This window comes from Netta rufina, assembly GCF_964035555.1.
Source record: "Netta rufina genome assembly, chromosome: 9".
In the NCBI taxonomy this organism is placed as follows: domain Eukaryota; kingdom Metazoa; phylum Chordata; class Aves; order Anseriformes; family Anatidae; genus Netta; species Netta rufina.
The window spans coordinates 18,029,142-18,053,877 of record NC_140132.1 but is presented as its reverse complement, the minus strand read 5'-3'; the positions used below and the strand labels follow the sequence as shown (position 1 = coordinate 18,053,877).

Genomic DNA, 24,736 nt, shown 5'->3' with positions numbered 1-24,736 from the left:
TGCTTCTGCTTTTCCCCTCCCCTGAGAGCAATTATGAACTGTTTGAAAGGGCTGTCCTTGAATGCAGCATTTCTGATATCTCTACCAGCAACTGCAGTACCGAAAGCACCTGTGCAGGCCACTCTGCAGTGTTACGACACAAGTCATTAACTAGTCTCAACCCTTTCCTAGATAACCTGGTAACCCAGCTACAATTAGTCAATTTATGCTAGACTGTGCCTCATGGGTGCTGACTGTGCAGCTAAACAGCCCCAGTGACAAGAGACAATTGTCAAGAAACAATGCTTACATGATTTTATTTTCTTTAGATCTTCAGAAAGTGTGAATGAATGTAGTACCATGGATCTTTTTATTTTTAATGGTAGGTGGTCAGATGTCCTCAGAGAAGTACATTATAATGAGAAATTATGAGGCAATGAAGATAAGTAGTTTTCAGTGTTAGTGAATTTTCTTTGACAGAACTAAAGGAGCATCATTCGCAGGTGAGATTGGAACCCAAGCACATTCTATCGAACCTCTCAGTTACAGGGGAGTCTGAGATATCTGGGATCAAGAAGCAGGTTGAAATGCTTGGATTAATCATTATTTTCAGCGCGTCTCCTCCTTGCACGTTGTATTCTTTTCCCCCTTCACCACATGCTATTTTCATTCATTGTACACCTGTCATTGGCCCTACAGCCCTCAAGTCAGGAACTTTCTCTGGGGTCACGGAGAAGAAGTTTGTGCTATGGAGCTATATGGAAACAAAGGCAAAATTTGGGGAAGATCAAGTTTGGGTTTTCCTGGGCATGACTCTGATTGTGAATGGTGATCTGGAAAATCTATAATTTTTGGCATCTTCTCAAGATGTGGGTCAGTGAAGGAAGTACCTTCATCGGTACTGGGGGATTGAGGGCCCAGGTGGGATAGCTCAGGAAATTTTGCACTGGGAGCTGTGAGAGAATCCTGCGTGCTTAGAACTGGAATGCGATAGAGAGCTCCTGTTACCTGGAAGGGGAAGTACTTTCCTGGTGGGCCTGTCCTGTTGCAGTGATGTCTGTGGTGATGGGGATGAGGATGGTGTCCTAGAGGAGGACAGTGTGGTCCGTGATGGTGAGGAGGATGTGGGTGATGTGGCCCATGATGATGGGGATGACCGTGTGGTCCACGGTGGTGAGGAGGATGTGGGTGATGTGGTCCATCAGGAGGGGGAGGAGGAGAACCATGTGGTCCATGGTGGTGAGGAGGATGTGGGTGATGTGGCCCGTGATGATGGGGAGGACCGTGTGGTCCATGGTGAGGAGGAGGATGTGGGTGATGTGGTCCATGAGGAGGAGGACAGTGGGGTCCATGATGGGGAGGAAGACCATGGGAAGGACCATGTTGTTCATCATCGGGAGAAGGAGAAGGGGACTGCTCTGTTTCATCTTGGGGAAGAGAACTACGTTGTTCATCATAGGGAGAAGGGGTACGACCTAGTTCCTCTTGAGGAGGAGGTGGAGGACCGTGGTGTGGTGGGCGAGGGCGGTTATGTCGTCTACCATGGTAGGGAGGAGATTCTTCGTGGCTGTCTTCCTGTTCTCCGTAGAAACCATGGCTATGCTCAGCGTCTTCAGGTTTGGATTGAAAATGTGGTGGGCGTCTGTCCCTGTGGCGATGTCTGTGACCAAAATGATGGTGGGGATGTCTGTGTGGCCCACCCGGGCGTGAGTGTCCGCATCTATGTCCATGGTGAAGCTGCTGTTTATAAAAACACCAGGGAGAGATTCATTAAGTGAGATGTTAAGAGAAGAGAAGAAAGTGGTGACAGAGAGGTGGGAGTTAATAGGTTTACATTTACAGTTCCAGTGATTTGTAAGGAAAAGAAAAGCTGCATTTTTTTCAGGATATACGAGAAGGAGTAGATGATAAAATGCTGAATTACTGGAAAGCATCTGGAAATACTATACCATAACAAAATGGAATGATCTAACCAACTGAGCAAAATCTGTAATGGATCAAAGCAAAATAAAAACCACACTGGATTAGCTGTTGTAATATACACTGCAATACCAACTATAGAATCACAGAATCATTTAGCTTGGACAAGACCTCTAAGATCGAGTCCAACTGTTAACCCAGCACTGCCAAGCTCACCGCTGAAGCATGTCCCCGAGCACCACAGCTACACGTCCTTTGAATACCTGCAGGGATGGTGATTCAACCACTTCCCTGGGCAGCCTGTTCCAAAGCCTCACAACCCTTTCAGTGAAGGAATTTTTCCTAATATCCACCCTAAACCTCCCCTGGCACAACCTGAGGCCGTTTCCTCATCTTATCACCTGGTGCTTGGGAGAAGAGACTGAACACAGAACACATATAACAAAGATCATTTCCCCTCCTCGTGCTTTCTAAAATTCCCTTTGAACTTGTAAATCTCTACTCACTTTAACTAAGGAGTATGATTAGAGTGAAGACACTTTCAGAGGAAGCAGTGGGGACAGCTCGATGCTAATTAATCCTCTGATTGACCTAGTAGTCAAAAGCCAGTCCGTCCTCGCATGCTGCATCACACCCGGGGAGTAATAACGGGGCATAAACAACCTTTGCAACCTTTCTTCTGTCAGGCTGGACTGAGGCTGCAATAGCCTGCATTAGGAAATAGCCAGAGACGTTTCAGTAATTCAGTACATACCCAGGGATGGTAGAGTTCACAGCTTATATCTGTTCTGTCGGGAGCATCTGAATCACTGGCGATTCGTGCCTTGCAGAATCCCTTTTGCTGAGCAAAACAAAAGAAAAAACAATGCCCATCTGGGTTCAGGTGATGGAGATAATAGAAGCCACTGAAAGGTCAATGTTTTAAAAGTTATGCTACTTCCTTTGATACCTAAGTATGTTTATATAACTTAGATCCTGAGCTTTCTGGCCAATGATACTTGATACAAATGAATAAAATATATTTAATTTTTGAGTGTTCTCGTCTGTGAAGACCACTTCCTCATATGCATCTAGAGGGCTGCCACACTCTCCAGCTTTCTTCTCTTTTGATGTCTGTAAAAATTAGTCATCTACTAATATCTACACAGGCTGATTTTTGTTCTTTTCTGTCAAACATCTGTTCAGACTGGGCTACTCAGTAACTTTGCTCAAAGTCCTCAAAACCAGACACTGCATAGCTATGCTGTTTGAGATGAAGCTCAATGTAGAGCTTTTTTTCTGTATTTATTTCTGAGAAGTAATTTATTGTAATCTTTTAGCATTACTTCCCTTAGCATCCCATTTGCAGTGACTGTCCAGTCATCATGCATAGAACTGCTCATGTGGAAAGAGCACAGAACTCAGGAAACGATAACAAACGTTGTCATTACAGAAATATCACAATCATTACTATCAATGATAGAAAATAATCTGTGTATGCGTTCTCTAGCAGCTGCTTTATCTTAGTACATGCTAGGGCCATTAGTAGCCTATTATGACCAGTGATTACAAATGGTAATAATGTTTTACACACACAACAGTGGTGTCAGCACTGAGAACAGAATTCAGAACCTCTGGCTATCTGGCTTGTGCTTCATTCTAGTGAGCTTTTAGTTCTGCCACCAATTTATTCACAATCCTTTCCAGTCTTCTGGAGTATAAGGAACCAGAGATTGAAATGGATCTACATAAAAACCCTGTCAGCTCTGCAAGTTTTATTTTTTCCATATTTTTATTCCATTCCTTCCATTTCATTTCTGTGGAATAATTTATTTTGGTTTGTTGCTGCTGCCTAGTACTTTATTTGCTGCTGACTATTATTGTAAAGGGAAGGTTGGGTGAAGAGAGTACTTTGATAATTATCTGTAGATAGGCCTGAATTATTCCACCCTATGTTCCCCTGCAGCAGAGGAGAAAAAAGTAATCCTGGGCTCACTGGGATGGCACAGTACATATATCTCATTCAAAATCTATGAGTCATGTTAGTATAAATGTTTTTTATGAAGATCGCATGAATAATTTGCTAGGGGAATGGACACAATTTGAAGGTGAAAGCCAGATCCAAAGAGAAGACCTGAGCTCTAGATCTGAAATATGCAACTCCAGTTACATTTGGATTTGAGATTGGCTCCTTAGAGAAGAAGGAGTACCTGTGACATTGGGATCTGCACTTTGATATGCTGGATTCTGAATTTTGAGTTTGGGTGCATGCTTACAGGAAATGTTTGGAATCATTGTGATAAGATCTTCCTGGTGTTACCCCTTCCATCATTTTTCATTCAAAAACTTTACTCACAGCATGCCAGTTATCCAGAATGTCACAATCCAGTGGCTCCTGTGTCTGTTGCACATCTTTGGAACAGTTGGTCTCTTTTACAGAGAATCCTAAAGTGAGAACTTCATTGGAGTCAGTCTGAAACAGAAGTCAAAGAAAAAGTGTGACAGGTGGTTTTTCTTTTTTCTGTAATTGAAAAAGCAACTATACTCTATACTCATCAAAATCCTGCCTACATCATGCATTCACTACCTGTGCTGTTCAAAAGTTCGTACACACATGCATATTCAGTAAGGAAAATGGATTCGATTATTTATACCTCGCTTTCCTCACTCATTTATAGGAGTTCCAGGAGATGGTTGCTTTGCTTCTTTGTCTGGCATGTGGGTATTATAAAATCTCTTACAGCCTGTGTTTTTAGGAAGTAGAGCCCTTAGAGTCTTCTCCCTAAATTGAACAGCTGCTCCAATGAAAATGGCAACCACCCCCTTCCAGAGATGGAAGTGCATAGTACTACAGTGCTGATGTTAATTTGGGATGAAATTCTGCCAGTTTCTTTGAGGTTGTTGCTTTCTCTAATGTCAGCAGCATTATTCATAGAGAAGGCATTGCTCCATACGAACAGAAGGCCTTTGTGATCCTGCTAGAATCCATGAAGAGATGCTTCACTTTAAGTTTCAACTGCAGTAGTAGTTTATTTCAAGTCTGCATTGAAGATGTCCATAGCATGCATGCACTCAAGTTTCACTGGTTTAACTGAATTTTTACAAGTAGTTGCACATACTCTGTGGTATACTTTTTAATCAAACTTCATAGTTTCTAGGTGGTACACAGTCTACTGAAATCTAGTGGTACAGTAGGGATTCTCACTGTAGCTAAAGACAGAGAAGTATGAAGACAAATTAAAACAAAATGGCTTGGGAGAAATCCTGGAATCCAGGCAAATAGAAAACAGCCATGGGCTGAGTGCAAGGAGGGATACGTCCTGCATGGGACAACAGTGCAGAACACTGTTAAGGTTCCGTGCAAAGTTTCTGCAGGGAGGTGGGATTGGCACGCTGTAATTTGGGCAGGTTCTGGGAACAACATGTATTATGGAAGGGGCCGTGGGACCTCATAACAGAGGTGTCCTGAACTGATACACTTGTACAGAACGATCCTGTGCTGTTTAAGTGAAGGTCTCCGGTATCTACCAGCAAGAAATAATGGTGGTGCAAGAGTTAGGTTTCTAAACAACCAAAAGGTAAGCCTTTGTGTCAACATCACTCAGAGATGGAGGAGTTACTTACCAGAGCCAGTAGTTCCCAGGAGTTACAGCACAGAGACACATTTACCTCCAGTCCTTCAGAGCTCTCAGAGTGCTGCTCTGTTCTGCAGCAGCCAAAATTATTCTGAATGTGTTCCACTTAGTGTTGCACCCGCGTGCTAAATATTCTAATAGTAAAAAGTTATCTGGCTTCGTCTGCCAGGATGTATGGCTGTGATAACGCACATGACTGTACATCTTGATGAACTACGGTTTGTAGTAAATAAACTCTTGTATGTTAGAATATGTTAGGTAAATAGGCATGCAAAATTAAAAATAAATAATAATATAAAAAAAAATGCACCCAAGGAAGGCAGGCATTTGGAATGCCATCCCACTGCCATGGTTTTCAGCAGATGAGAAATCTTTTTGCTTTCACATGCCTAAATTAAGTTGATAAGACTTTGCAGAAGTAGGACCTTCAATTTTAAGCAGATTACTTATGCTGAGAGGTTACATGCAGTATTTCTGATCCTAAAAGGACTTGAGTTCTGGGCCTATGTTTTTGGATCTGCTCCCAAAATGTCATTTGTAAGTAGTTCGAGGACAAAATGCCACTTACCGTTTTTAAAACCTTTTCAACTTTGAGGACACTGAAGTAGTTTGTGTGGTTGCTCTCGCTGTTGAATTTTTTCAGGGCCTTTGCAGCCATATCTTTATGTTGCTCGGTGACTTCTAAGACTTCACCTTTTACAAGACAGTCTTTGCACTGTATTAAATTGGGAGGAACTATAAAAAGAGAGAAGTTAGTCATGTTGCAATAGATACTCTAGGGAGTAAAATCTGTGTATGTATCTTTGATGTGACCTCATAAGAAGAAGTTGAAATACCAAGTGTTTCCTTGGAGGTGAAATACCTATCTCTCATGCTACAAATACAGGTTTCTCCTGTCATGTGAAAAAAAGACTACTGTGAAAATATATATTCTTATACACCTTCTAGCTCAGCTTTAGAATTTAACCCTGAAATGGGCATTCTTTCCAAGTTAATTTTTTTCTGATGCTCATTGTCAAGTTTTGGTGGGCTGGAGTGATGATACCATCTGACACCAATAAAGTCAGTTTAGAAGAGCTGGGTACTCTTAATTCTATTACTCATTCTTAACATACCATTGGAATTATCTACAATCTGAATTGTAAACAGATGAGATTGGTTTGTGGTGTGTGTTAGCTTCCAACAGTGGTTATTTTACCTGGACTTAGTGTACAATTAAATCCATGTAGTTGAGGTTTCTTCAACAGCTGGCTCGTATGCATGATAATCTTACATTGCCCGAAGTCCTGAGGGGGGAAAAAGAATATATGACCATAATGTTATTTTCATTGGATTTAATTGGATATAGTTGATTGTAGAAATGATGCCTCCTCCTAATGTTCAGCATTTCTAAGAATAACAGATGTGGTTGTTAATGGAATGTTTAATCTAGTACCATTCAAAGATTGTGTTTAGGTACAAGTCTCCAACAAAAGACTTTATTTTAATTTTCAGTTTGCCTGACTGAGGAGACCAGGGAAAACTAATAGAGCCTTCTCAGTCACTCTAAGACTTATTTACAGTGAGATAATAGTAGCTAGCAGGGGAACTTAGGATACTCAAAGGTTATATAAATCTTTATCAAAGAGTGGATGAACCTTTTCTCACATTCATTTTCTCTTAATAAAAAGAGTAAATGACATCTTTTCTCTTCTCTCCTCATGGTCTTCCTGCTTTGTCCTGTGTGGTAGTATCACCACTCTCCTATTTAAATAAAGTTTGCACAGGTAGCTCCCAGCCCAGACTGCATCATTGTACTGAAACAAATAAGGGCAAGGACTGCTACGTACCCTGTGTGTACTGACGCTGCCCGTCTTTTACATTGTCATGCCACAAACACTACAACATACAACTGACTAAGTATAACACAGGCATTTCTGGCTTATAAACTAGGAATAAGAGTTTAAAAAAATAATTTCTATTGCCTTTTAGTTGTTAGCAATTTATTCTCAAGTTCTGTTACCAGCAGTGGAAGAATGGAGTATAGCTCCTGTAAGACAACTAATTAAAAACAGTTGTGCTTTATTTGATGAGTCACCCCTTTTCCAAACCTTTAGCTGATGTTTTACAACTCTAGAATCCAATAGATGTTATTTTATAGTGAGCCATATTAAAGCCTAGTCTTCACTTAAAGATGTATTAGCACGTGAATTTCTGGGCAGTTCAGGTGAAGATCAAATTAATGCAATATTGACGTATGAGTCTGCCTGGGTGCTGTTACTTGCCATGGAATAGACGTCACCATATTCACAAGACTCCCAATGTCTTCCAGATATTACAGGGCATTCAGTTTCCAGCACATCCAAAGTTAAGAAAAGAACTGATGAATTTCTCTGGAAGAGAAGTACAGATAAAAAAATACATATATATTATAATAAATATATATTATATGTATACACACAGGAAGCTTGGTCTGAAAGAAACTTTTTAATAAGTAGGTAAATTTCATCTTTAATGTAGCTTCCCCAGTTCTGTATTGAACTTTTTTTCTGAGCTGAAAAGGGTAGAATCATAGAACGGTTTAGGCAGGAAGGGATCTTTGGAGGTCATCTTGTGCAGCCACTCATTCAAGGCAAAGCTAGGTTCAAAATTAGATGAAAGTTAGATCAACCTTGTCCAGCTGAGTTCGATATATCATCAAGACAGATGTTCTACAGCCTCTCTGGGCAGTTCCAGTACTTAACTGTTTGCTCTCTGATTTTTTGTGTGGCCTTATATCAAGTCAGAATTTCCCTTCATGCAGCTTATGGCTGTTACCTCTTAACCTTCTGTAGAGAACCTATGAGAAGAGTCTGTTTCTAACCTGGTGTCCATCACGTGTGGAAAATGTTAACGATGAAGAGTTTTCCTTCCCTCCTGATTTTTACATTGAGCACATTGGTCTATTAGCAAACCTGTTGTCTAGACAGCCTGTTTTACAACTACATCCACTTCAGATGACCTTAGTGACCAGATGCCGCTTCAGAATTTTGTTTCCTGCCCTGTTTATTCAGGGAGCGATACAACAAAACTGAAATATCTCTGTAAAGTCAGGAACCTTAGCTCTGAAATTCTTCTAGTATGTTTTATTTCTGGAGCAAGTAGGATAGGGAATAATGATTTGACTGCCAGGGTAATGGAATGTGATATTAAGAATTAACTGTGGTCCACAGAAACAGTATGGTATTTGTCTGCGGGGAAAGGAATCTCAATTCACATTTGGAATGAATTATGTAAACTTCAAGCAACCCCTGTATGGACATTCAGAATGAAAACAGACATATTTCATTTTATCATTTAGATAAAATGATGCAAAGCCCTTCACAGTGAATAAGTGTCCTCAGGTTTTATGAAATTTCATCCATTCAGATTCCTCTTTCAGAGTGTTTCTGTATAAACAAGACTTTGGGAAAGAATTCCAGCAGTCTAGTGTAATATTCTTATTAGTGAGTATCCACCACTGTCATGTTAAGCATTAGTTTTGCAGTGTGCATATGGCTTAGCAATGTCTCTATTTTAAAATTAAAGGCTAGGTGATTTGCACAAAGACACGTGTGGCAGAACCAGGAAACCAGAACCGTAGCTCTCCTGGCACCTGTCCTGCCTGCTAGCCACATGATTGTTCTCTCATAAGGGAGAATATTTTATTGTATAAATGAGCATCACTATTTTATTTTATAAATCCCAATAATTTGTGATTTCTCTATGCTGGAGAAGACTGTTTGCATCCTAGATGAGCTCTTCAATCATCTGGCTATTGCATGAAAATCAATTAGTATCACTCCCCATATCCTAGTCTTTCAAAAACAGAATGTTCTGATTTTTTTTTTTTGAAAATGTACCTGAAAACTTGTAGTCTCTTTTTGAGCTTCTTCTCCTCTTAACAGGCAGTTAATTTTAAACAGCTCCATCAAAACTAGCTTTTTTTTTTTTTTTTTTTGGTTGCCGTAGTGAAGTGTGTAATATAGCTCATGAACACTGCAGATGTGCAGATTGTTGTTGACAACCCAAGCAGTTAAAAGGTAGCCAAGTGTACCAGTAAATTTGCGTTTCCTTGATCTCTTTTATCTAATAGCTAAAGAAATTGTGTGTTCTGTTGCTTTTTTGGCTATTGATTTGCTTTGGCATTTAGGCAGGCAATGATTGAGAAAAGCTCATGTATGCTCTCTAGGAAATAGCAATAGGAAGGAACCTATGAAGTGGGAAATGAATGACTGATGTAGGCTCTCTATCCAGCCGTTCCCCTTTTTGCAGAGTGGTATTTTCATCTCCTCTGTCTTCCTCAACTTTTCTCCATTCTCTGCAGTTACCCAGCAATCTCCAAAATTAAGATCAAAACAAAATACCTGTCATGAAGTATACATTGATCTAATTCATGTTAAACATTCACAGATTGAAGAAACCCTCTGAGTATAAATTATGAACGTAACATTTGAGACCTGACAACAGAGCAGACAGATTAATTTCCAGTATTATATAAAGCTGTTCAGAGCATCTCCTATGCTAACATCTGGTCAGCCAAGGAAATAGAGGGCAGTCAGCGTCCTTTGAAATCAAGCTTACACACAATAAATCATGCACAAATTAATACTGTGATAGCATAAATCACAGCTGATTCATTGAATTACATCAGCATTGCTCTGTTAAAAACAATAATTATCAGCTTTTAATGATCTGTCTCATTATTTTAAAATCACCATCCTGTATAAATCAGCTTTTTAATTGATACTTACTATACGTAGCTCGTGTGCATCAGCAACACGGAACAAACCGAAAACATAACCTTCTCTGCGATGTCTGTTGACCAAATCCAGGGCCACTCCTGCATCTGCTTCGACGGTCTTGCAGTCTGTAGGTGTAAGGCTTGTTTTGGTTTGGGCATTATAGCACTGCAGTAGTGTTAGGAAAAAAAATGAAGTTAGATACAGCATTTTGTTTGTGGTGTTAGGTCACCACTGCCCGTGCCCTGATAAAGCCAGTTGTCTGCTTTACATCGGAGTGGTCTGCAGAAGTTGTAAATGAATGCTAAAAGGGCATGGTTTTATATAAATTTAAGTGTTGTGTCACAAGGCTATTACCTTGGCCCTGGATTAATGTTTACAAACAGTAAGTAAATGATTACATAGTGATTGAGCAGATTTTGAGAAAAGTAGTCCTTACAGTGCTTTCTGGACCATTCATCAAAGGGAGTATGTTTGTGATTCTTTAAGCAGGCATTGTGCAATTGTGTTTTACTATGAAGAATATTTAGCTTCTAACAACACGCTGATGAGCCTCTAAGTAGGATGGTCTAGTTTATGTGTGCAGGTATTATGCAATCTTGGTTTCTTGTTTACTATGAAAATAGCTGAAATACAAATACGCTGAGATATTTGTGGTCATATTATGGCTATATCCGTATCCTTGTTGTTGCAGGTCCTTAATGAGGAGAGAACCAGTGAAAGGGAAACAAGAAAGTCACTCACATTTGGAGAAGGGTTGTAGCCCAATGTGCCCTTGCAAGCAGGTGGTCTATAGCTTCTATGTAAGTACCTGCTACTCCTCCAGGTTGGGAAAATTTTGAGCAGATTTTCATCAGCTTTACATCTTTTCAGAACAGCACACAGAATAGGATTGACTGGCTTAATACCAACACAATTGAGGCATGACATGAAGTGATATAAATCTAACTTTGCACTCAGTCTAAGTAGTTTTATGTGCTCTTTGGCTGTAGTAGCTTTCAAAAGACTTACTTAGGGAATTGCTGATTTTTTAGTATTTATTAAAACGATTCAGTGCATAGTAATATTCATAGCTTTCGCAGGATATCTCAGTATTCTCTACAAAGCAGAAAGGAGAAGATATTGTCTTGTTTTATTCAAAATGTTTTATTTAGGATAGCTCAAGACTTTCTTAAATGGCAGTAATGATACTGTCAGGGAGTGGCTAAGGTTTCAGTACAAAATTCAACCTCTGAATAAGAAAATACAAAAAGTCAACGTGAGCCCAAAATGACAAAGTCAGATTCAGATCAATTTTCCAAATCCAGATTGGTGTAAGAAGCTGATTGGATCAGCTTCTTACAGAAAAAGGTGCTACCTGCATAATTGACTTGGGTTTACATGTTTGACTTTGAAGGTTTTTTTTTGACTTATTTTTGTGAAAAACGCTAAGAAATATTGTGGGCAATCACACTTAACCCTCATTAAATTAATTCTTATTCAATGAAAGCCAACTTTTAGCATGTCTGTCATCTGAGAAATCACATTCAAAAATGCCCAGAGCCAAAGCAGTGGCATTCTTTTATAGTTAGTTTGGAATTCACTTAATAGTTCTCTGGTAGTATATAAGCCAAATGTGGTATCTTATAATATGATGGTGATGTGCACCTAACACTGGTGTGAATCAGTTTAAAACAGATAAAAATAGTATATCTCTATGTAGTAGTAGTAAACTTCCTGAACTCTTTGCCACAGAACGATGTGGAGACAAACAATATCAGCAGGGTCAGAACTGGTTTAGAAAAGTTCATGGACACACTTCCCACACATGGACAGCAGGTCCATGCTCCAACAGCATGGACCAAAAAAGTTCCAAAAGTTCTTGGAAAGCTGGTACAAGAGGATACTAGGTCTAAGCAGAGAAGTACTCTGTAAAATCCCTAGTACAATGATTTGGATACTAGAAAAGTAGAAGGGGAATGGATTGCAGAAGGGGGGCAGGCTTATATGCTTCTCCTAACCATAATCATTTTGCCACAGTGAGAGAGGAATAGTGGGTTGGATCAACCACTCTTCTGATGCAGTAGGGTATTTCTTCTGTTTATGTCTTTATAATGTTTCATTATAATAATTCAGAATTTCTTCTGGAGGGTTGGAAAAAAAAGGTGAAATAAATGCTGTGTAAATAATCAAAGACATGTAAAATACATCTCATCAGTTAAAAATAATATTCACATCATTACTGTGTTCCAAATCCCACCCCCATTCATTACTTACAATGCTGTTTAATTTTTCAAATGGGCAGTCATATTGAAGAAAGGCATCAAATTAGGTAATTTATAACATAATTCCCTGAGTCATCTATTGTTTAAAGATTGTTTGTTCTTTTTTTCCTCTTCTTGTTCTGTGCTGTTCACTGTGACACCAATCATTTTCTTGACAGGGGCTCATGTATTTTTTATGGATGAAATAGAAACACTATGAACAAACAGTAGAAAATGTACAATTCTTGCAAAATTAACTGCAGAAGTAAAAGTAAGATTATGTTCAAACTATGTAGTTTTGTCCTTGATTTCTTTGGGAAATAAATAGGATTAATTATGAGGTTATATAATAAAATACAATGTAATATGTATCGTATAATAATATGAATTGTATAATAAGATGATGTGATATATTATAATGTTATATATAATATTTATATAGTTATAATAATAGTAATTATAAGAGATTGACCTATAAGGTAATAAGAAAAAACACTAGCTTTTAATGCTAAACAGTGTGGAAGTCCTATTCCCTGTTTATACACCGTTATGTAGAATGTAACTGTGTAAGGGCCCTGAGAGCATCCCTATCCCACAAGTTTGGCTGCTGGGGATCAGGGTCAGCGCAGCGAGAACACAGCCGGGGCTGTTCCAAAGAGAACTGAGAACTCCAAAGATGAAGATTGTGATAAGCAATTTATTTATTTAAAGATGTTACATAAGTGGGAAGACCACGTAGCCACTTTGTGGCAGGTGGTTAAGGGGACTGGCTCCTGCCTAGACATTGGCAGGCTTTCTAGTCAGCAAAGGATGTAGGATGGAGTTTTTCTCCTTTGCTTCTCCTGGGCATGATTCTGAGAGAGAAAGTTCTTCGGGGAAGGGGAGAATAATTGGTGCAGTGACTGGTTTCGTCAAGTCTGGTTTGTCTCCTTGAGTCTTTTCTCCATCAGGGGCTGGCAGACTGGACGTAGATCCTACAGCCGTAGGTGGAACTGGCTTTCTATTTTCATGTTCTTTTTGACTTTCAGGTAGGTTATAGGGAGAGATGTCCTCAGTTGAAGGAGGAAGAATTTTAACCCAGCCCACTGTTTTTTCTAGATGTAAGGAGAAAGGATTGGTTTCTGAAGGGGAAGCTAGTTGTTGATTCTGACTGGATTCTCCAGGTTGCTGGTTAGTTTGTTGGTTTTCTTCTTCAGTGACAGGATCCTGAAAAACAGGCAATAAACATCACTTATATTGAAGCTGTTACAATTTTTTTTTTTTTCAGATATGAAGGTCACCCTTCATACTAAGGATCTGCTGCATTTCCAGTCTTCAGAGACCAGCTGCAGAACAGAGGCTCCAAGGATAGACCGATGGAACTACCTCTTATGAATCCTGGGTAACTGCACAGTTATTACACTTTGTATTCCCTTTGCTATTTATTACGATTTCTTTGTTGAGTGTTCTGAACACAGCCTGTGTGATTGACTCTACACTTATTCTCTTACCTTTTTATCCACCTAGCAACAGTCTGCTTTATCACAAGAGAGATTTCTTCCTGATTTGGCCTTTTCACTTTCTCAAAGCCCATATCTTTGTGAATAAGAAAACTTAAAAATGGCTGGGCTTTCAAGAGTTCGATTCTTGTTTTCCAAAGGAGTGTTAGTCTTACAATATTAAGATTAGATTAAGAAATACCTGAGGACTGTAGATTTCACAAGATACTGTGACAGATTGTTTGTCTTCCAAGTCGCTGTTTACTACAGAGCCTTTGCAGAAACCCATTTTCTGGAAGAAGAAAATGCAAGTATTATTTTCACATTGTAGCACTGATATTGAGCTCTTATCTTGTAAAATAGATGATTAAGAAAGGCTGAGTAGTTATAGCTTCTACATGTATTTGAAGGGATAAGCAGCTTGGGCACTTTTATTTTGGGATTGGCAAGCTTACGAAGAAAGGCAGCATTTGAAAAAGGCTTTATGTTTGCAAAGGAGGGCTAGGTAGCACAAGAGTAAAAATAAGCTGGCTACTTAAGATCCAACTACAACAGCATGCTTAAGTTGTGCGCTAGCAAAATATCCCCATTTAGGCAAGGTGTAATAGAACATAATGATATTTCTTAGGCAAAAACAATTTCAAATCATACAAGTGGAAGAATCCATGACAAGATGTTTCTTCTAACAACTATATATTTGCTGGGCTGTAGGTAACATGTCTGGGATCTCAGTTGAGATGGGACTTGAAATAGAATCTCTTGTCAGCATGTCCATTTAGTCTTCAGTTTCTCTTATGTTTGTTTGTTTGTTTGTTTATTTATTTATTTATTTTCTGTTGTTCCTAAATGTTTTCCCTAGCTAACTCAATTGTAGTGTGGAGAGGCTCTTTATACATTGCTTGCAATTCTTTGTCTGTATCAGTTTATTTGGAAGAAAGCCTTAAGAATGTTTCTTTTGTAAAGCTACCCACCCTTTTCTGGACAGTGTTTTTTGTTTGTTTGTTTTTTCTTTGTTCATGGACTTCTAGCTAAGAATTTGAAGCTTTTACTGAAATGTTTTTTCTATTCTAAAGTAATTTGTATACATGCAAGCTGAAGCTACAACCCATAGAAAGACCTGTGGGGTGTGATTCTTGTCAGCAGAGAACCAAAGCAACAGGACAAGTATTTGCCAAGGAACCATATTATCTGAAAAACAGTTGTGTATACTTACAGCTAATTCGGATGAAAGAGGCTTGCACTTGGAGATGTCAGCAATCGAGTCACTTTTGGAGCAGGATGTCTCCTGAATTACAAACTCTACAAAATATGCTGGACCGTTGACCCACTGTTAATAAGAAACCAGTGGAAATTAGCCCTTGTGCATCTGTCAAGAAGGAGAAAAAGTCCTACAGCCCTTGAAATGGATGTAAAACTCCTGCTAAGTGTGGAAGGAGCAGGTTATATTTGGGATATTGTTGTTAGCTGTATTACAGGAGAATGATTTTTGCCAGTGCTACTTTATTGCCTGGTTATTTTTTACTTCTTACATATGCCCAATCCTAATGACTCACTTTAGCTATAGTTCAAACAAGTTTGGTTTTCATAAGAAGTATGCACCCACATAGAAGTATATATCCAGAGACTCGGTTCAGTATCTTGTTGATCATTTCAGGCTGCTTTAATGAAGATCACTTTTTCCACACCTGAAATATAGGTACCCCTGGGTTTGAAAATGGGAGCAATGAAATACTGCACTGTAATACTACCTAACCGTTTGAGACAGAGTGAAATCCACCTTGCTATCTATACATAATGAGTTTTAGAGAGACTGGATATTACTGTAGTAAACAGTATTTAGCCAGGTGATCACTAATTCTCTGTTAGCCTAAAATTAATTTTCAACCATGCTTTAACTCATTTAGTGTATCACAGGTATGTGTTAGAAGGAGTGACTGTGCTTTATTAAGTACTTTCTAATTGGGAGTCATTAATTCAATGGAAAAAAGAGCTCACAGTGAAGCTTTGCTAAACTTTGGAACACAAATCTGTATCTTCAGCTTTGTGAAAAAGCTGTTCTTTTTGCGACAGATGGAGTCAGAGTCTTAGATTAATGCAGATTTCCCAGAATTCTCCGTGGGAGTAATCTCTGTACTAAACATATACAACCTCTACACAGTCTGTGAAACATAACAAATCATAGGAAGTATAAGAGGTTTCATACTTCCTGAAGGTTAATGCAGGTCATATGAGCTTTGGCTTACCTGCATTGAAGCTCTTGTGACATTGAGGACAGAGAAATAATGAGTTCGTTCACTCTCTTCATTGAACTTGCCAAGGCTTTGAACAGCAGCCTCCAAATATTTGGGCTCAGTTGGACAGTCATCAACTGGGCAGTCAGGACATACTGCCCAAATATATCTGGGTGGAACTTTTTATTTAAACAAAACAATGTCATTAAGGAGAAGAACCATAGAGCATGTTGACAGTGTAGGTCACTCCAAACACATCTGTGCCCCCAACCCAGCCCGCTTACCCTCCAGTCTCCTGGAGTAACGATATGTGGTTGGATTCATTCTACACTTTTGAATCTTTATTAATGTGCAGACCCATAAAAATGTTGTGATGCAGGCAGAGACACTGCATAAAAAAAGCTGAGCCTATTGACAGTAAGAACAGGCTTGCTGTTCTAGCCTGCCCTTCGCAAACCCATAAAAATGTTTTTTGGACCAGAGGGTAAAAGCCCACATAGAAGCTCTGCAGGGTTTCCCAGAGCTGAAAACAGTTATTCTCTGCACTGCTTTGTGCTGCAGGACTGCACTGGTCTTATGATCACTGACCTGAGAAAATTAGGTCGGTTGAAAGCTAATGGAAATGCTGTGCTGCCATAATCACAATTAAAATTTAAACTATTGCTATATGGCAAACTATTTTTCTAGTCCTTTTTTAAAGTGATCATATTAAATAAAGATGTACCTGGCTGTAGAACGCACTCGTAAGTATTCAGATGAGCAATTTTTCTTGACTGATTAATGTAGATAATTGCTTTACATTGACCATAAACCTAAAGCAATATAAACACGTAGAAACAATAAATATTGCAGCCCTTGCAATGATCATCTAGTACCCAGACAGCAAGCGGTTAGTTTTCTTCTTATAGTCATGAAATTATTTTCAAAAAGAAAGTTGTGTTATTACTCAAATGGGAATGGAGCACATTTCTCTTCTGAATAACCCCATTAGAAATAAAAGCCCAGGTCTTCCCCTGGTGTCAGCATAATTCTGAGTAATCCTGGTGCAGTGCTTGACTGCAGGAGGGCTATGCAGAGCCACTCTTCTGGCAGCTGAGAGCTGCCCAAGTGCCACAGAGTGCTTTTCTAGGCAGCCCCCCGCACCAGTAGCTGGGTCAACATACTGAACCCAGACAACCTAAAGCTGGAGACCAGTCCAGAGTGTCTGGAACCAGTCACCTGTCTTCCAGCTTTCCCCTTTTCCCTGTGAAGCAAGAAAGAGTGAAGCTAAACCAGCTTGTGGCACAATAATGCCACCCCTGCACACCAAATAACTCTGATTTTATGACAAAAAAAAATGATGGCCTATTAATATCCACTGTGTCTTTGTGTTTGAAAACGTGTGTCCTCCAAGTGCTTCTTAAATATTGCCATATGTATAATCAAGGCCTCTCGGACATATATTTCTAGGCTTCATAGAAGCCATTTTGACCATATGTTCTTTGCGCCCTTTGCTGCTGAAAGTGCTGTAAGTGGAAGTGAGCTGAATTATTTTGTTCTTCCATTTTATTTATTTTTTTTATAGTTTAAAAATGGTAACTGACTTTAGAAGCAGTCTAGGACAATTTAATTACATCAACTTTTTTTTTCTTTTTTTTTTTTTTTCTTTTTCCATATGCAAGGCATCTTCTAGGACAATTTAATTACATCAACTTTTTTTCTCTTTTTTTTTTTTTTTCTTTTTCCATATGCAAGGCATCTTCTAGTCAACCTCCATTCTTTAAGTTTATTTTTCACTTGTTCAGGATCATTTTGGTCACTGGTAGCAAAAGTCTTGTATCAGTTTCTTTCTTCACAACTTATTTTGCTGGGCTTTCTGCTTTCTCCTCTTTCTAGTACTATTTTTACAAAGTTATTGGAATAAAAGTAGAATTAAGGTAAACAAAAATCACGTTATATGAAGGTGAGTTTCTTTTATTCCCTTCTTGACAGTCTGTTGTTAAAAGAAGCTATTAACAGTTTTGCTGTAAAAAGTAAACCATAGTGTCCTATCATAGCTATTTAGATATATCTGCTTATTAGTTCTGGTCAAAAGGTAACTTTCAATTCTCGTTTTATAAAATATATCTTACCATTCTAAAAAGAGGTTAGATAGTACAAAGGAAAACTCTGAACCTTAAAAATGGGTTTTCTAACTAAGCTCTGCTGCCTACTAAAAGTGCTTGTGCAGGGATTTTCTTGTCGTCAGTACTACCTGAGTAATTCTCATACCTGGGATTAAATATGAAATAAAATTCTTACAGTTTTATGAGCAGGCCTGGCTGTGCAGTCCTTCCACAATTTTTTGCTGAGTACATGGCATTCGGTATCTACTACATCCAAAATGAGGTACAAGACAGAACCAGTGATCTCCTGAGCACAAAAAAAGAAAGGGTCATATCCCAGTTTTGTACAGAATGAGGTAAGAAGAAATCAAAGGGAGAGTTGGAAAAACACAAAACACACAGGTTAGGCACACAAAAATCTTGAGAACTGTACAATGTGTGGGACAAATTCTCAATAGACGCAAATCAGGAGTGTCAGGTCCTGTGAGAATGGGCTTGGTCACACCTGAAAGAACAAACAGTCTTTTAGAGTCAGTTTATCCCTCTGATTCTCATACCAACCAGAATCCAAGAACAAGAACTAAATGTGGTGATGATTTCATTGTCAACTGCATTATTACGATTAGATTGGAAAGGCAGGTTAGTTTGCCTTCATTAAGAATACGGCAATAATTACTACAAATAATAATAAACTACTGACATGGAACATTCCCAGTAGGCATTAGAAATAGAAAACTCTTATTTTTTAGAGTAGTGTCTTCTTCAAGTATGAATGCTTTGCACTGCAAAGAGACAATGACTGTGATGATGCAGATGATCTGAATGTTCTCTCAGATACCAGAAAGTGCTATGAGGCACCTTGCATATACACATGGATGTTCCAGACTCAAATCTTCAGTCCAGTGATTGTGATCTGAACCAGCGCTTAAGTGCATTGAAACCTTTATTCAGTTCAATGCAGCACAGGTGCAAAAAGCAATTAGGGCTTAAGATCTGGGCAAACATGTTTCCATGGGGAGGGGACAAGGAAAGATTAAAAGTACACCACAATATATATAGCAATTACATGATCTAGTACTGAGGAATAAAATGCTACATGGTGCAACTCCTAGTTCAGCTTATTAGGATCATGTTTTATTTTCTGCAGTGGAAAGCTGGAAAGTGACCAGCTGTCATTTATACATCTAAAGAACGTACATGTGAGTGTTACGTGCATGTTCAGACTGAGACTATCTCTTTGTTAAAGAGGGGGATAAAACAAAATAAATGAGAGGAGTATTCATTCATTTGCGGTTGATTTCACCAGTTTATGGAGAAAAGAAAACACTTGACGGGGTAAGAGCCTTGTAGAAGTCTGGGGTTTGTATCCATCCCATTTTGACTTCAGTTTTGATTTCTTTTTGACAGTCTAAAAGTCTTGAAAAGATCAAAAGCTATTTAGGCAAAGAGTGAAGCTGAGGTGCAGCAGCACTGTGTACAGTTGCATGGCAGTATCCCCACACCTGGCTGTATAGGTCCTTCTCTGGAAGGAAGAAACCATAATTTTCTGTTTACATACAGTGCACCTAAGTGCCATGATCTTGGTCTCCTTACCACGATCATGGTCTCCTTAAGGTGATAGCTAATATAGGTTAAATTGGTAAACCTAAAGGAAGACTGATAAAAAAGTCATTGCCATTTACTGAAAGTGTAATTATTTTTGAGTACTGCAGCATTCATTTCAAGATGTAACTTTAAATATATCCTCTACGAGGAAAAAACAAACATACAAACAAACAAAAAAACATTATTAAGGCTATCCTACATTAGCAATGAGAAAGTAATAGCCAAGAAAAGTGGTGTCTTTAAGGAGTCCCAAAGTTGGGATTGGTGACTTGAGCTTTCAGATTGGTCTTTTGGGTAGTCTGGAGGCAAAAGCACGCAGGTCACATTAAAGAAATGTTCTTACAATCAAATATGTTTGACGTTAGATGGATTTACTCCAGTGAATCATGAAGACTGATTGAAAAGCTTGGTGATTGTGGAAGTATTAAATGCAGCCAGGGTGGACCAAACTGTATTTCCTGTTTCCTGTAGCTCTCTTGTTTAATACCAGCTCTAATATGCTGGTTTAATATGCTGGTTATTATGAGGTTATTATAAAATCTACACATCTTTTTGTCTACCTGCTTCAGTATGTATCATCCTCTACTGGGGAAAGGATAATTTGGGGTTTATTCAGAGCTCAGCAGTTCTCTGGAGGTTTCATTATCCTTATTTTAATTTTCATAAAAAGACTGTTATGCAAGGGCCTTTTGATTTCTGCTTAGTATTGAATAAAAACTTATGTCGTCTCTGCATTGACAAAAAGATCCCTTCTGATACTGCTGATGCTAGTATTGCCGCCGCCACGTGTGCTGGGAAGCCTTGGAGCCAGAAGAGATTTGGCAGCAGCGCAGCGTTGCCTTTGTGGCGGGGAGTTCTGGTGCAAGGGAGAGAAATGGAGCATTCTGGCGTGATTTGTAATTTTGGTTAAGTGTCTGTCATTGAAGTTAGTCATGAGTATCTTGTATGAAAGAAAAGCTCTGTCCTACTTACATATAAGTTAATAGCAGATGGCTTATTAGTTTCAATTAGAGCAAAACTGAACCACAAGTTGCTTAAGGGCAGATTAGAATTCGAAGTCATTTTGAAAATGCTTTTATCCTAAGTAAAAAAAAAAAAAAAACGACTGATAAAAAAAAAGAAAAAAAAGATTTCTTGTTTTTTTTTGAGGGGCATAGAAGGTTGCATAAAGTTGTTACTCTCCGTAATTATCCCTGACATAGCTGACTGCTTATTAGGTATTGTGTTCAGCTGCAGCAAAAATGTGACAAAGGGCTTAGATTGTCTAGTGTGCTATTACACAGTGTCTCGAAACACCTAATTTGTAGGATAAGCATATTAGATGAAAAAATAAGAATAAGAGTAAATTAAACTCCCATGGAAACAAAGAACAAGCTAGGCCCTAAGGAGGTAAGTTAAGACTCTAGGGAATTAAGTAACAGACCAAATAGACAAATAAGGCACAGAGCTGTCTTGTGCTGAGATAGCCTTGGCACAGGTGAAGGGAGAAGCAAGGAGACGAGTCAAGTGGTTTGCAGCATGGCTGCACCCAGCATGCTGCAGCCTCGGTGGCCATAGGGTTGTTCTAATTACTGTCAGTAGCAAATAACCCCGATAGGGCACCTTTAGCTAGGGGCTGGCATGACAGACTGAGTTCTGGCCACGTGCTGGGCTCCCCTGTTGGTACGCCCTTGGTGCTAGGGCTGGTGAGGTGCCCAGCTCTGTGGCTGGTGGTGTGGCTGCTGGGCCAACTCACGGGGAGTTGTCCTACGTGGCAAAAACTCTCCAGAGACCTGATCCACTTGCTTTGTTCTGTCACCTGAGCAAAGCAAGAGGGAGAACAGAGAGCAAGGTGTGTATCTTTAGCTGTGAGATCGCGCATTGCTGGAGGCCACAGCATGTCTGCAGAAACCATGTCCTTGTGAGAGCAGCAGGATGTAGCATCATGTCCTTACCAGTACAGATCTTTAAGCATCTGGCAGTAAGCCTCAGTTTCTTTTAGGGTTCAGAACTCTTTGCCCTTCGGATAAGTTTACCAGAAGGGAGCAAGCATGGCAGGGAATGTTATCGGTGTGCTTGCACGGTGCCTTACGAGTTTGTGCCTTTGTCTCAGGTTGTCCCTTGCTAATGCCATTCAGCTTTTGTAACATTAATTAGTAATAAACTAAGTGCGCATAGGGAAAAAAGATATTTGAGGCTATGAGAGTGATATTCCACAGGTATTCCCTTTTTAATTTTTGTACTTGAGCTAGTTCTGAATTTCTTCTGTGGAGTGAGTCGTCATTTAGAAAACTGTGAAAGAATTCCCTGGTCCCAAGCTGGATGCGTTGTGGTGGAGTTCAGCTGCCTGGAAAGGTAAAACCACCACAGCCTGTTAGTGCTCACATCCTTTGTGCAAAATGTGCAGTGACCGGATAGCCTTTGCACTCCAACTGCACACAGCAGTGGGAGGAGGTGTGGGAGGAAGGTGAATATGAAACTAAATCGGAGTAATGGTGTTTCATACCGAATTTGAACCAATGCCTGGAGCTATACCAGGGGCAGGCAGCAGAGAATCATGCCTGAGCTTTGCTCTCTAATTGCCCACAGCGGTGATGAAATTGTTTCTAGTCATCTGTGCATAAAGTTGGCATCGCCCCTGGAGTCCTGTGAAGGTAAATTTACATTTGCCTTTTGAAATATTTCCTAGTTCAAATACATACTGCTAGGGAATGGTGATAGACGAAGGGCTCTTCAGGACAGAAACAGATAGAGAGCAAGCAAATAACTCACCTGAGGATGTTCTCTGACACTGAAGATCCGATAGAGGCGGAGGATGTAGCCCTCTCTTCGGTCAGCATTGATCTGGCGAAGGGCCAGATCTGCTGCCTCCTCTACTGCGGTGTCATCACAGGTGGGGGACAGCAATGCGCTTGGCACTCTTCTGGCAGGAGGAGAGGCAGCCCAGGAGCAAAGCCCCTGTATGCCGAAGAGCACTGAAATAAATAAAAACATTCTTCTTGGGAAACCGGTGCAGCAGATCAGAACGGTAGGCTGGGATGGAGGAGCTGAGACCTGTGTGAAATAGCAGAGTTTTGTAACAGAGCCCCGTCCCTTTATAAACCTGGGTCCCTCTTTGTTACTGACCATCACCTTTAAACCTACAGAGACAACTGCAAACACTAAGTCAATGATTACAAAGTTTCATGAAAGTGTTGTAGCTGCCTATGAGACCAGAGAGCACTTTCTCCTTTGGGCTTTACATCTCTAATTTAGACTATGTTGGGCAGACCATATAACTTTAACCTCATCACAAAGCACAAGAATATACACAAAAAACTGCTTTCTTAAGCAGCCAGTATTGCTTAAATAAACCTACACTGAGGACAGCTCTGGCTCAAGCTCTGTTATGTCAAAAATCCAGTTTTTCTCCCAAGTAAGATGATGACAAAGATCTTGCTGATTTGAATGGAAACAGGATAAGGGCAGGGAACTGACTGATTTTACACCTTCGGTAGTTTAATTGCATATAGAGTTCCCCACCAGTTTTAGCACGCTGCTGCATTTTTGTGGCCTGAAAACAAAAATTAATGATGAAGAATTGTCTGAAGCTATATGCAGAGAGAGGAGAGGAAGGTGGCTTGTAAAAAAGTTACAGACCTGGGGCTGATTATGCTAGTCTCAAAGCCAAAGGTCCAGGGGAAGATCTAACATGAAAAAAAAAAAAAAAAGAAAAAGAAAAAGAAAAAACTTTTTAAAGAAGAGGGAGTGTGTAATTTAAACTAGAGGGAGAACTTCATTTGATGTCATGTAACTAGTGCCTTCCTTCTTATGCCATCTCTCCCTCTTTTTTTTTTTTTTTTTTTTTTGCCTGTAAATTATTCTTTTTGTACCTTGAATCAAGAAAATGTACATCCAGTTGTTTGCAGTTCATATCACCCTGCAGAGCTCTGCCAGATTTAGTCCAGAAATTTCTCTGTGAACTGTGGTTTCTTTTCCCTAACTGTGTCTTGGCTAGATGATATAGGACCTTAGCTTTCTAGCTCAAGGAGAAGAGTCCTGCCTCCTTAATATTTAGCTCCCTGGCATCTCTCCTCTGACCACTGCCACAGCCTACTCCAGTTTAAATCGTAGGAAGCCACAGGAGAACCATAAGCCTGTGGCTAGGGGCCTGAGGAGCAAAGAAAATTGGTCAGCAATGTCACCGTTTTAATTATTTTAGCACTGCTCAGTGCCCTGCTTCCATTCCTTTTCAGCAGCATTAAATAAAACCGTCCTGACGTGGCTGAGGGCAGCAGCTCGGGGGGAAGCCTCTCCCTGGCTTAGCGGCTGCCCCCGTCGTGTCACACAGCGCCCGCTCAGCTCTGCAGCTTTATTGCTTCCTCAAACTTCTCCCCTCGCTGCTGAATTTGGAGGTTGATTTGCTAGCTAAGAGACTGCTCTGCGGCCACTTGGTTCTCCAGTGATTTGCTGAGTATGAATGAAAAAGGGTCACGGAAAATGCTGTCCGGAGAGAATTCGGTTTGAAATGCCAGCGGTGGGCCTCGTGGCCAACCTGCCAGGAGCTCCGTGCGTGAGAGGGGTGGGAATAGCTGTGCAAATCTCACCTCTTACCTTGAAGATCTGGAGAAATGACAGCTACCATTATTTGGGGAGTATCCCAGTAAAAGTCGGTGGTGTTCTACAGAGGGACAGTCCTGCAGTATTTCACCTTGAAAGATCACCAGAGGCTGAGAAGCCATTTCCCTGGTCCTCGTTTTTGGTCACAGGAGGCTTTGTGATCACAGGGATTTCCTTGGATAACACCACGAAGCTTTAGGTTTGAGGGTTGTACCCACACTGAGTGAGGAAGGAGGCGTGCTAGTGAAGGACAAAATTATCTCTG

At 39.9% G+C, this 24,736-nt stretch overlaps 2 protein-coding genes across 2 annotated transcripts; both read right to left on the bottom strand.

The window, feature by feature from the left end:
* Positions 1-705: 705 nt before the first annotated feature.
* On the bottom strand, positions 706-10,462 carry HRG (histidine rich glycoprotein; the record flags this gene model as incomplete). Its single annotated transcript, XM_084292150.1, has 9 exons — positions 706-1,461; positions 1,521-1,719; positions 2,116-2,162; positions 2,654-2,740; positions 4,235-4,351; positions 6,082-6,248; positions 6,712-6,799; positions 7,778-7,885; positions 10,265-10,462. 9 exons carry the CDS (start codon positions 10,460-10,462, stop codon positions 706-708), a joined length of 1,767 nt encoding a protein of 588 aa, XP_084148276.1.
* A 2,810-nt stretch (positions 10,463-13,272) lies between these two features.
* FETUB (fetuin B) lies at positions 13,273-22,866 on the bottom strand (the record flags this gene model as incomplete). Its single annotated transcript, XM_084291874.1, has 7 exons — positions 13,273-13,701; positions 14,176-14,265; positions 15,187-15,300; positions 16,217-16,383; positions 16,929-17,016; positions 18,485-18,595; positions 22,645-22,866. The coding sequence occupies 7 exons, from the start codon at positions 22,864-22,866 to the stop codon at positions 13,273-13,275; spliced, it is 1,221 nt and encodes a 406-aa protein (XP_084148000.1).
* Between the last annotated feature and the right edge of the window lie 1,870 nt (positions 22,867-24,736).